This window comes from Calidris pugnax, unplaced genomic scaffold (assembly GCF_001431845.1).
Source record: "Calidris pugnax isolate Ruff unplaced genomic scaffold, ASM143184v1 scaffold188, whole genome shotgun sequence".
Classification (NCBI taxonomy): Eukaryota; Metazoa; Chordata; class Aves; order Charadriiformes; family Scolopacidae; genus Calidris; species Calidris pugnax.
Genome location: NW_015091257.1, coordinates 11,604,559 through 11,617,266, shown reverse-complemented (window position 1 = coordinate 11,617,266; position 12,708 = coordinate 11,604,559). Strand labels below are relative to the sequence as shown.

Genomic DNA, 12,708 nt, shown 5'->3' with positions numbered 1-12,708 from the left:
CAGAAGGAGTGCTTACAAAGTGAAGTTCTGCTAGCATGAGTGAGAAAACCAATCTCTGTTTCGGTCTTTAATTCTTCTGTCTCCTGCCTAGACTGCTTTATTACTGTCATCCATCTGTTAATCACTGAATGGAGGTCTCTGAAAGGCACCCTAAGTCCTTCTTCCTTTTGTTTTGACATGAGACCTTTCTCTGGTGCCATGTGAAGGTCTTGTCCACTATTTTGGTACCAACTTGTGAAGTGCCTCAGAGCATGGGAAAATGCGTATCCAGCCTTTAAAGGCAATTCACAGGTGGTAGTAGAGAAATACTGCTACAGTACTCTCCATCCAAATTTCTTTAGCTCCCTTTGGTCAGAAAGTCGCCATCCACTCATGTGTGCCCCCAGTACAGCAAAGACATTGTAAAAGCAAACATGTGGCTATTGGAGACTATTGAAAAGCTTTCCTGGTGGGATAGTTGGCTCGTTACTGGCTGAGCTGGTGATCAGAGGAGAGCGTGCGTCATTAGAGGATGGACTTTCGGGCTGTAGGTGCTTGAGAGGACGTTTTGGTGAGAAGGGTGTGAGAACATTGGCTGGAGGGAGGAATATGGCTACAGCTAGACATCAGTCGCTGCTGTGCAGCTGCCATATGGACACTGTACCACATCTGCGCCAGGAACTCTTTGGTTCTGATGGAAATCAGTAAGTGAAAAAGCCTCTTCTGCCGGGTAATGCAGATCTGCAAAAACCACTGGCTTGGCGCTCACCGGGAGGGAGCAGGGTGCTGCGTGGGCAGCTTGGCACGTGGCAGGGTGAAAGTGGGTGGTTGAGAGCAAAGAGCTTGTGCACAGCAGAGACTGTTGAGTATCTTGAGCGTTGCTGCTAAAGGAATCAAGGAACAGAGATGGATCCTGATCCTCATGAAACGTGAAAATTCATGAAACAGAGCAGAAGAGTCTGAACGAAGCAGACATTTCTCCTACCAGACCCCTTTTGCAGGCTGCATCTCAGGCTTTTTTTTCTGAGCAGTTTTTATATCCACCTTACTTGCAGGCTGCCTGCCTGGGATCTCATTGGCATTCTGCTTTTCTGCTGTAATCTCATGTTGTTAAGGAGCCTGATTTTTGTTCTTAGCTGTGCCGCATATAGAAGATTACATAAATACCTTGGAAATCTTGGGAGGGGGAAGAAGAAGGAGGAGGAAAAAAAAATAAAAAGCCAAAAAACCCAAGCCCTTTATCTGAGAAACATTTTGACCATGTAATCTCATGTCTTCCTCTCAGAGAAAATTCTGTTTAACATAGGAGGAAGGCAGACATGCCTCTTTACCAAGAAAGCCACAAACTGGCTTCCTAATGATCCAGCTGTGCTAATGAGCAATTACAGACCAACACACTGAGCTGAAGTATATTTGTTCTTCTAGCAGTTGTTGCCCAGAAATATTTCGATAGAGGAGTGCTTTTTCCTCCTCTCCTCCCTATGTTGAACTCCTGTCATTTCCGTCTCCTTCCTCCTGCCCTCCTTTCCCTGGGAAATAGCTATTCACTTTCTAATTTGAAGCCATTTCATAAAGGTTGTACTTCTGAGGTTCAGCTCCCCTCTTCGTAACCCTCAAGTCAAACCAAAAGATAATCCTGGGGGTTGGAGGGGCTGGTTGGTTTCTCCTTGCAGCACAGCCGTTTAGTTTCCCATTGGAAACTGGTATTTTCAGCAGCGTGCCCCTGGTACAGGGGGGGAAAATTGAGCTGTGGGTACAGGATGGTTTATACTGGGTTACTGTGAGTGGATTTGAGTTCTGAAATCCTCGATGACAGGGTCGGTCCAAGTGGTGGGGGCAGCCAGAGGAGCTCACCGGGGGGTGGACCCCGAGCCTGCGGTTCAGCGGAGACACTGCACAGGCACCATGTTGCTCTTTGCCACATCAAAAAGGGTGGCTTTTTTTTTTCTTTTAAAGTCTGAAATGTATCAAATAATATAATGTACTAAAAAAGATTTTTATAGGTCCCGCTTCCTTCTTTTCAGAAAGAGTGCAAATTTGTTAAATGTGCTTGCAGCTCGGGAGAGAGAGAAGGGGGGTGGAACAGAACTTCAAACAGCCCTGCGAAAAACAGCCGGGCCTGCTTTTGTTTGGACTTTGAAAACGCAGCGCCTTAATGCCTCCATTGTACACGGGGGGGAAATATGCTAATTCGAAGCACATTTCCCATCAGAAGCCCTTTCAGCCCTGTCATCGTTGAGATATGAAGGATGATAAAAGCGGGGAGAAGGGGGAGGCCCCCGTATTATGGGCGAGCGGCTGCTGGTTATTGTGAGCGGGGCTGAATAGGCCTGACGAGACCGCTCACCCGTGAAGGCCCGTGGCCCCGGGGCCGTGCCGGTTCCCATGGGCGCCGCCTGCCCCCGGCCCCACCGGGACCCCCCGCCAGTGCCACCAGGGCAGGGGTCCTTGGGGGTGCTCCCCGCCTTGGCCACCCTGCCGCCGGCCAGGACGGGGGCAAAAGTGATCAGAGGGCTGGAGCACCTCTCCTACAGGGACAGGCTAAAAGAGCTGGGAGTGTTCAGCCTGGAGAAGAGAAGGCTCCAGGGAGACCTTATTGCGGCCTTTCAGTACTTAAAGGGGGCTAACAAGAAAGATGAGGACAAACTTTTTAGCAGATGCAATTGGATGAGGGATGATGGCTTTAAAATAAAAGAGGGAAGACTTTAGATATAAGGAAGAAATTTTTTACAGTGAAGGTAGTGAAAGAGAGGTGGTAATGTCCCATCCCTGGAAACATTCAAGGTCAGGTTGGACAGGGCTCTGAGCAACCTGGTCTAGTTGAAGATGCCCCTGTTCATTGCAGAGGGGTTGGACCAGATGGACCTTTAAGGGCCTCTTCCAACCTCAACTATTCTGTGATTGTATGACAGGAGAAGAGGGGCTGCCATCAACATTTGCAAGCACTGGCCGCCGTCATCTGTCCTGCAGCCCTGTAACCTGGTATTTCTTTCTGGGTAATGCAGGCAGCTACTTTCTGTCCACTTGAAATGCAGTTTAAGCTGAAATAAGTGATTTTTCCTGACAAGGTCTCCATTGCTTCCTTTCCAAGCTACTGATGCTTGCAGGACAGCAGTGCTCACTGTCTGCACAGCTTTGGGCTTCCACAGTAAAGAGGTGCCTTCAGCTGCTGCTGCAGTTGGGGTGGGGTTTTTTCTTCACAGTTATGAAACAGAAAGGAATCTGTGAAATGGTGCTTAATCTGTTACCACTCATTTATATGATTATATTATAGGTTGAAATAAGTACGTTCATCAGTGCTTGTTATGTATTAAAAATCTGTTAGTACGACTTTTTAAATACTGCATGATGTATATAAAAACCTAGGATTTGGTTTTTTTCTTCTCTTTCTTCAAGTCATGAAAAGCTCCTTAAATGGCAGGTTGTGTCTCAGGAGTCTGACCCTATTGGTCTGGAGCTGGGCAGATGCTCAGTTTACCCATGAGGACTATATTTTCTGTTTTGTTTTTAACAGGTGCTAGTGTTGTTTTATTATAGAGAATTTGGGATTAAATGAACTCGAGGTTCTAATAATGTTGCTATGATATTTGCTGGGAAACGGATTGAAATGGCAATGAGAATTTAGTTGGTAGTTGTTTGTTTGGCTCTATAAACCTGCAGTGTACTAATGGCAAATTAAACCAAGAAAATGGGCTTTTGATTGCATTTGCAATCTGGTGATGTTCTGTCTGCAATAGAAGTATGTGCTACACTCGAACACAGAATTAGTTTAAATATTTCTGAGGACTATAGCTGGAATTAAGTGCTTAGAAATACTTTTAAAGTAGTGGTTTGTCTTCAGTTTATTCCCTGTACTAATAAACTTGTGAACAGGCAAATTGGACGGGTTGATTTTGGCTGGGCAAAAGAAGCCCTGTTGTGAGGAGTTGAGAAGTTGTGATTGTTTTCTGCAACCTATGGGCAAGTCTGATCTGCAATGAGAGAAGCTCTATCCTATGTTGAGCAACATGCCTTCGGTCACCCCCAGGATGGTGAGCACACACTTGATGTGGTGCAGTTTTTTAATACAGAGACACAGTTTCTCCTACAAATCAATGAAAGAACCTTAGCCAGGGGCTTTGATGTTGTTCCTGCCTTGTGCTTTTCTCCAGTGTTTAATTACACTCTTTTCCAATACATCCATTCCTTCTCCCTTTCCCTCATTCATTAACTCCTTTTCTTCTCCAAAAGGTGCAGAAAGGTGGAGCAGATGGTGGTACTTTGGGAATTGGTAGTGGTGTTAGACGCATAAGATGTGTCTGTATTACTCCTGAGAGCAAAAATGCCTGGTGCCATTTTGAATAATGAATGTCTCCAGAGCAAATACGTAATGATAATGCTTCGTGTTTACACTTGGGAAGCTCTGAGTGCAAGAGAGATGGTTACAAATGTGCTGAAACCCAGAGAGCAGAAGTGAAATGGGATGGGAATGATACAAGGAGCAGATGAAGAAAAATAGGTGCTAAATGGATTTCTCTCTGACTTATGACAAAGTGCAGAAATGATGCCTTTCAGCTGTTTACAACAAGTGAATGTCATGTTTGGAAAGAAACAAAGAAATAGGCATGAAACTAGGCAACGTCAGAGTGGCATTGCCAAAAAGAGAGTCTGGGTGGTTTTTGAGGTAGTTGGATGGGAGGCCACTTTGGAGGCTGGGATCCCACTCTGGCTCCCTTTGGAGAAGCCTCTCCTTCTGCATTGGTGACAGTGGGGACCTGGCCATTGTGCAAGCCCTCCTTTGTGCCGAGCCTCAAAACCTCCCGGGCTGCAGAACGGTGCTTCCCGCAAAACGACCGAGAGAGAGAGGCTCCAAGCTCAAGACACTTCAAAAAATTAGGTGAGGCAAAGCCTTGGAAGTGTGTACTCTAGAGAATAATCCTGCCCTGGCAAGGGATTTTGCTTGACAGCCTATCTGGGAATCCAGGCTGAAAGCTGCTACTTTGTCCTTAACTCACCCTATGGCTCTTTTGTCTCGGGGCTCACTTTGTATGCAGGATCACCCACCGCTGAGGTTCGGTACAAATCGGGGCGTGACATGATCCCAAGGGAGCTCCAACCCTGCTCGTTGTTGGCAGGTTAAATTATTTCCCTGTTTATAAGGTAGAGGGTGGGGTGTTTTGGTTTTGTTTTTTTTTTTCCAATTGCGCAGAACTCCCCAAGAGCACACTTAACTTTTTTTTTTATGGGTGCAAATGAAAGACCCGTTAAACACTTCAGCGGCTGTTGTTTGTTGTCCACCGGCGGCGGCGTTCTCAAAGGCATTGTAAAGCGGGGAGAGAACTGCTACTTTATACATGACTGGGATCCCAATTGATGCTGCTAGAAAAGAGGGGATTGGAAAAGCTAGGCCGGTCGAAGTTGCCTGGCACATATTTAGTCGATGAGTTAATTGGACACCCTCAAAGTGGAACTTGTTAACGTCCTGCCGCTTTCATAATGAGGATATGTGCTCTAGCAAAGAATACAATGATTAATTGGGGACCCTTTCGTTAGTGTCTTAACTGAGGCTTTCATGACTAGCGTCTTGTGTGTGAACAGAAACTGTATTTGCAATTCAACAGGTGGTCCAGGGCTGCATGACAGAACCGGTCCAGGATCTTTCCCAAAGTATTACACTGGGATAATTACACCGGAACAGGAATTTTCAGTATCAGAGAAGCAGCTATAGTAACAGTGACTTACAAGGTGCTGAAACTTTAAACAATGAATCGGTGCCTTGTACCAATCATTATTTTGATGCTTTCTTTTATGTCAACATTTTGACTGCCAAATTACATGGGCTTTTCAAAACATTGACATACAACTGCCCGATAATCCATGAGTGGATCTTTGAGCAACATACTGCTGAGGCTGGTGGGGGTAGGGCCAGCCTTTCAACCCAGGATACAGAGGTGAGTGGATAATGATGCCTAAGAAACGGTGCTCTCGCTGTGTGGTTTAGCTCTGCTGCAAAATCCAGTCTGATGCTGGGTAACCTGCTTTTCGGCCCTGAAGTCTTGAGCTGGAGTTGGCCATAACACTGGGATGGTACATAGTTGTGCATTCACTGTCAAACTTAGTGTCTCTTGCATGACTCTATAAATTGCATTCCTCCTTGTGGTTCCAGTGGTGCTGATACAGTTTTCTGCTCGATAAAAATATCTTTATAATCGTATGCATATGTTTTCTTCATGTACAAGTGTATACGCATACATAAATGTTTTCTGCATATGTATACACACACATATCTATCTCTGATTTATGCATGGAATCCCTCACAGAATTCAGGAGGAGTCTTCATCCCTGTCTGTCCCCATGCCCCTCCAGTGTGGGGTATTTTTTATAATGAGTCCCCCTGGTTTCTTTTTGGGGAGCTGCAGGGTTTTGTACTTCTTTATATTTCCCTGCTTTTTTTCCACACTTTGTGAAAAGACTGGACTGAGGCCAAGACTGAAGAACAAAACGAGCACTGAATAGATGAGAGATTGTAGGTGGGATGCTGAAGTCTATGCAAAGAGTGGGAGGGCAATTTTGAAAATCAGAACTGGATGTAAAGTTAACACAGGATTGTCTGATTAAATCTGACTTTGTGGAGCAGAAGTATAAGTTTGTGTCAAGGCTGAACTCAGTGAAGTTTGGATTTATTTATAGATCGATAAAGAAAAAAAATCAACAGGTAGCCTCCCGATACTGATACTGTCTCAACTCTCATGTCTTCTGAGACTAAGCAGCTGTATTAGCTGCTTATTGGGAGTGTATTATAATGATACCTTTGCTGCCTTCTAAAAAACTCTGGCAGAAATAGCTCTTCTACAAGTACAAGAGGTACTTATGGAGAAGTGCTAGTAAAAGCGACATAAATATTTAGGATGCTATTTCAGTGTGTCCAAGTATCAAAAACTCTTGTTACGTCTTCTGAGATGGCAATAGACTTTGGCAACAGTATTGGAGGAGGGGATTCACAGCAAAAGCTAAGTAGGTAGAATTGTCTTTAGGTGCAGAATTAAGGGAATGAAGACAAAGGACCTGAGGGTACTGGTTTCCTGCAGCATTGCAGCATTCCTGCTGCTGTCAAATGTGTGACTCGAGGCAGAGGGATGGAGAAACAGGCATGATAGCTGAGCATCCCCTCTCTGTTTTAAATGTGACAGAGAGAGCAAAAAAAAAAGCTGTTATGTGTGCCAAAATCAAGAACCTAGCCCTTAAAATGATGGAGAGGCGTTTGAAGCACCATTGAAGGACTTCATATATTAGTCATGTATGTGAGGATGTTGCCACTGCTGAACAAAAAATGTGTATAAGACTGGGTAACTCAAGGCCTTGTTTTGCTGCCTAATTTTAAATATAAAGCATTTGAAACTCGCCTTGCATTACACTTGTAGGAAACTCCATATTGCCATGAAATTGTTGAGTTGGAGTCGAAGCTGAAGACAACCATTGGGGTTGGTGCTCTGAGTGTTGCTTGCTGAATGGTGGGGTGTCTTTGCATTTGTTTTTCTTGTAGACTTTGTCACCCCAAGGTGGTCAGTCCCACAGGAGAGGAAATTTCACTGCTCCTTTAGAGGTTGGTTTGATGTCAGGAAGTTTGCCTGGAATTTAGTCAGCATTTTCTCTTTCAACTGCATCCTCTTTTCATGATATTAAATAATTTCTACCCATTGTGATGTTCATTTATACCATGTGAACATTTAGAGGCTTTTCCTACTTTCTCTTAATTTTTCATTTAGCTTTTCCTATATTTCCATGCTTTTCCAGCTATACTGTAAGTCGGCTCTAGTTCATCAGCAAGTTTCTGTCTGGGTTGCCAAGAGCATGATGCTAATCCAGGCAGCCTTGCAGAAGAAGGGTGCAGGAGGTGACGTTGCTTCCAGCTCAGTTTCAAATACAACCTATTTTATTTTAATTTTTACTGCTTTTCCTCAGAAGTCTTCAGTGTAGTTGAGATTCCTGTGTTCTGTATATCAGGGTTCTGAATTATTTTCCTCAGCAGTGTTCTTTAACATACTTGGGGAAACTTATTAGCCTTATTAAAGCCATTAGTTGGGATAAATAAATAATACGTAGCATTTTAATTACTTCCATTGCTGTTGACTGCGTTCATAAGCAGAAAGGGGCTTCCCAGCTGCTTACGAACATCATCAACTTTTGCTTTCATTTTGACTTTGATTATAGCTCTTCAGGCTTTTTTCTTTGGTAGCTTTCACATCTCTGCCATTGGAGTCTTCTTTCAGACTAGGACTCGATGAGCCTCCGCCATTGGAAAAGCCGTACAGAACCATCTATTCACTCCTTAAGGGATTTTTTTTGTTCCCCCCCCCTTTATGTTTCAAACAAAGGTTAGCCATCCGTGTATGTTCTGGATTTAGGCTGTTTATTGCCTTTCGTTCTCGGCAGCGGCTGTGACTGCAGTGGACGGGAGCAGTGGTCCAGCTGGAAGGGAGCAGACCGGCCAGAGAAATGTATGAAACCCGACAACTGAGCAACATCTACTTTGCCTGCCTGCTTCCCACCAGGCATTTAGCTTGGCAGCAGCTATTGCCATCTTCATGTGGCTTTATTAAGGGGGACAAGGGCCCGGCGCCTTCACACAGTTAAGGTCTGCTCGCCCTCCTGGACTTACCTGCATCAGTTAACTCAGGCCTTTTCTTTAGGTGCAAAGATAACCACTGTTCACACTTAAGCCTTTAGTTTTGCCCTTTCTACCGAAATCCAAGATTGAGATCCCAAAGTGCAGCGCAGGCTCGTGTTTTTTAGTAGTCAATATTTTATACTGTGGTCAAAGTGCAGGGTTTTCCTTATTTGTTCATCAGTTTAGATTTCATTTTCTTAGTAATTTAGTATGTCTGAAAGAACGGGCCCCAGTCTTCTTTTTAAATACTTGCCAGGTATACGACTGCCGTACAACTAAAAGCTTGTTGTCATGCTTTGATTTTATCCACATGGAAAATTTGCCTGCTTTGGCATACACATTCAGATTGGAGTTTATACTCAAGTCTTAGGTAACTGGCCTAAAGCGGGTCTGAACATAAGCAATTACATTGAGAGACACACCAAGTGGCTGCACTTGTATTTGTTCTTTCTCTTAAATGTTTTTGCATATTTTCTAAAAAAAAAAAAGAGAAAGTATTCTACAAGTTGTCTTTAAAATTAGTTGTTTGGAATAGATGTCAGTCTTGTTTGAGGGACAGTCTCTGTATTTTAAGTTCTGAGTCTCACATCTCATAGGCTAATCTCAAATTGCTCTTGAAGTATGTGAGAACACTCTTTATTACAGCTCTGCGAAGCCTTTGTAGAAATGGCAAGTGTGTATTCATCTGAAAGCTTGTGAAGAATTTGCTGTAGCTTATGATAGAGCTTCTCAGCCTTCAGGAATGTAAACTAGATGCAGTGACATTAAAGATAGATGTTCAAAGGGAATTGGCACGTGAACAGAATTGGGTTTTTAATACTTTTTTTAATTTGTGCAATTGTACTATTTTACTTGACTGAGCTAAATGATTAAATGCTTTTTTTAAAAGCTAGATAACATAGGTTAAAACCTCTTTTTTAAAAACTATTTGGCAGTGAACGTCACTTGGTGTGCAGCGCCTTCACGTACTTTGCTCCACTGCTATTCATCTTGAGGTCTGGCTGGAGGCTCAGAAACCCTTACTGCTCAGCCCCTCTCCCCATTTTCATTTTTATTTTGTCTGCAAATAAAATGCTGGGCTGAAGTCCTGAAATATAACTAGCTGCCTTCCCTGGCTGCTGATTATCTAAATCACCCTGGTCTGTACAGCAGGTTTTTGCTGAATATCGGTCTTTAGAGGCTTTTTGGGTTTGGTTTTTTTTATAATTTCTGCCTTTGTGGCTTTTTCTTTTGCTGTGTTGTCACATGCATAGGCTTGATGTCTCCTAGTCTCATCACATACTATAAAAAGGATGTATCTGATTAAGGAAGGGAACGTTGGATGAGACAACTTGCTGGCTGAGATTAGTGCATGAAGCACAAGATCAGCACCCATGTTAGCCCTGGAGGAAATAGCATATAGTTTGTTTTGTCTGCTGTGTTATCAGCGATGGGACAGAGGTTTGAAGATTAAGAAATCACTTAAGATAAGTGCTTAAAACCCATCATATATTCCAGCAATCTGGAAAGCAATTGGAAGGGAAGGAGGGGAACTTTACACTCATGAGTCACTTGCAGCTTTCAGAGGATGATTTAGTAGGTAGGATTAATGCTTTTGAATAGTTGGTATTGATGGCTTCTGAAATCTTCAGTTCAAGCACTTCTGGTGTTGTGCACTGACTTCTTCGTTGCTGGTTTGGGAAGGGGGTTATCCTAGGAGAAAGTAGGGGAAATAATCTCCTAGCCCATTAGTTTTGTGCCTGTAAAACATCTGAAGTCCTGAGCCTGCCTGACAAAATCTGCTCGCCAGCAGGAAAACATGCAACTGTTTGAAGGAGTAGGTCTCACTGATACCAAGTGGAGGGCTTCGTTAGTGGGCTTCCTCCGGGGACAGTCTGTAACCAAAGGTTCTGTCTAATGTGTTTTCTGTTTAAAGAAAGGAAATTCCAGACAATGTTTGTATTTTCTGTGTATTTATACTGGTAAATGTATTCATATTAGACCACTTGAATTAGTTTTTGAACAGGCCTTCTGTGATTTGTGGTAGTCAGAAGAGAGGTTTCAACATTTTAAACTTTTAGGCCTTCCAAAGTAAGCAAAGATCATTAAGAAGCAGAAATACAGACTATGACAGCAGCAACCAGAAGTACAGACTGAATGATGAAAAATTCCAAGGGAATTTTAATGTCGGAGGCAATCACCAGTTTTGGCCAATGACTAAAATTTGTGTGACTTTCAGCCGGTAGGGTGTGTTTGCTATGGATTTTCAATCCTACTGATGTTAAATGGAGAAAAAACACAAGCTTTGTAGAACATTTTCTTTGTATAATCATCCCAACTGTAAAGAAGTTCTCTTTCCTTTCTTGACTGCGGGATTTGAACAACTTTTAGTAATGGTTAAAAGGATATGGCAGACACATCCCCTATGATTTCACCTCTCAGCTGTTTCCTTGAGGGAGCACGTTTGCAGTACGTGGTCTTACTGGGCAGGGATTTCAGTGTGTGTTGTATGGACTGCTGTGTGGGTGTTGGAGAAGGAGATTGGAGAAATATGCCTTGCACCTGGGTTGAGGTCTCCGATGGGGCTGCTGATTGGATTTACCTTCAGGAACCCAACCCATTGCCTCCTGCTGGTTCCTGAGGATACTTCATCTCCTCCACAGATTAACTTCTTCCTGCTTATAAAAAGGTCTGCTGAGGTAGAAGCTTCAACTGCAGGCTTTTCCTGGACTCCAAGAAAACTTTTTAGGCAAATGCATGACATCAGGTTTTGATACTGTGATATGAAACCTTAGCATAAGTCCAAGAGCTCTTGGCAGCTGGGCTGAAGCATATGTCTGATCACAAATGCCTAAAGCAAAGTGACAGCTATGGTGACCGTGGTGAGAGAAGAGGATTTGCGCACTGATTTCTTGCAAGAGAAGGGAACTTTCTCTACAGGTTGGGTCTGAGTTTTTTTGTGCTTTTAACTAGGCATCTATGGAAATAAAAATGCACAGCAAAATTGTGGGTGTAGCAGCTTTAACCAGAAGAGGCTGAATTGCAGCTACAAATCTTTGGACTGCTTCCCTCTTCCCACTCTCCTGGTTGAATCTGTTACATGGAACACGCGGCGTGTAGGTTTTAACATCCCCAGCATTTGCTGAATCTGCTCGGTGTCTTTGCAGCCTGCAGAATGGGCTGCGGCAGCTGGACCAGTGAAGCCCACCAGACCCCACAGGCCATTGCTCCAGGGTTGCTCCATCATCCTACACACAAAAAGGGGTGCCTTTGGGCACGTCTGCCCTGTGCAGTGTGGCACGCTGTGAGGCCATTGAGAGAAACAAAGTAATAGGCAAGGGTAATTAGCCTCAGTGCAGTGCAGCCTTAAATATGTCAGTTATCTTGGGGTTTGGAAGGTGAATGATACCCCTGTGTGGTGATGCCTGGTCTGTGGCTCCCGGGCACGGGGCTGCTCAGGGTGGCCCGAGGACACCTAAAGTCACCTCGTGCAGAGCAATGTAGACATGTCCTGGTTCTGTTGCTCCCAGAGCCAGGTCAGTACAGCTTGTTAGATCGTGCTACAGTCTGTCTGATTTAGGGGAGCGACCAAACATGTGCTTAGCAGCAACTCTGCACTCACTTCTAAGCACGGCTTAGAAGGTCTCTAATGGCAGACATCCTTTTAAAAACCCAAGCTGTGTTTTCTTAAACATTTTATCCTTTAAAGTATCGCACGTGCGTTTGAAGTCACTTGAGCCTGCTTCCTTTCTGCTTGCTTGGACTTTTTGTGCTTTTTCTTTTTTCTCCCATCGCGCTGGCTGGTCAGAGAAAGAATTTAAATTTTCCATGTGTGTGTATATATATGCCCACTTTTGCTTTTATGCTTCTCTCGCACAGCCTTTTGCTGTGGGTGAGCAGAACTTACCCGGCAAAGAAAGCAAACAAGAGAGCAGACCCCGTCGCCCCCCCTCTCCCTGCCGCCCCTTGAAGGAGCAGAGGGCATGTGGAATAAATCAAAAAGCAAAGCATAATAACGAGGTCCCATGGGAAAGGGAGCCTTGCGATTGTGTGTGCCAGCGTGCACCTCCCCTTAGAGACAGCGGCCGGGGGGCTCACCCCAT

The 12,708-nt window shown here is 44.1% G+C and overlaps 1 protein-coding gene across 1 annotated transcript in view; it reads left to right on the top strand.

The window, feature by feature from the left end:
* Positions 1 to 570: 570 nt before the first annotated feature.
* GPM6B (glycoprotein M6B) overlaps positions 571 to 12,708 on the top strand; it is a 45,573-nt gene continuing 33,435 nt past the window's right edge. Inside the window, exon 1 of the mRNA XM_014960227.1 lies at positions 571 to 683. Coding sequence (XP_014815713.1) covers positions 674 to 683 — 10 coding nt within the window. The 5' untranslated portion in view covers positions 571 to 673. The remainder of the gene's footprint in view (positions 684 to 12,708) is intronic.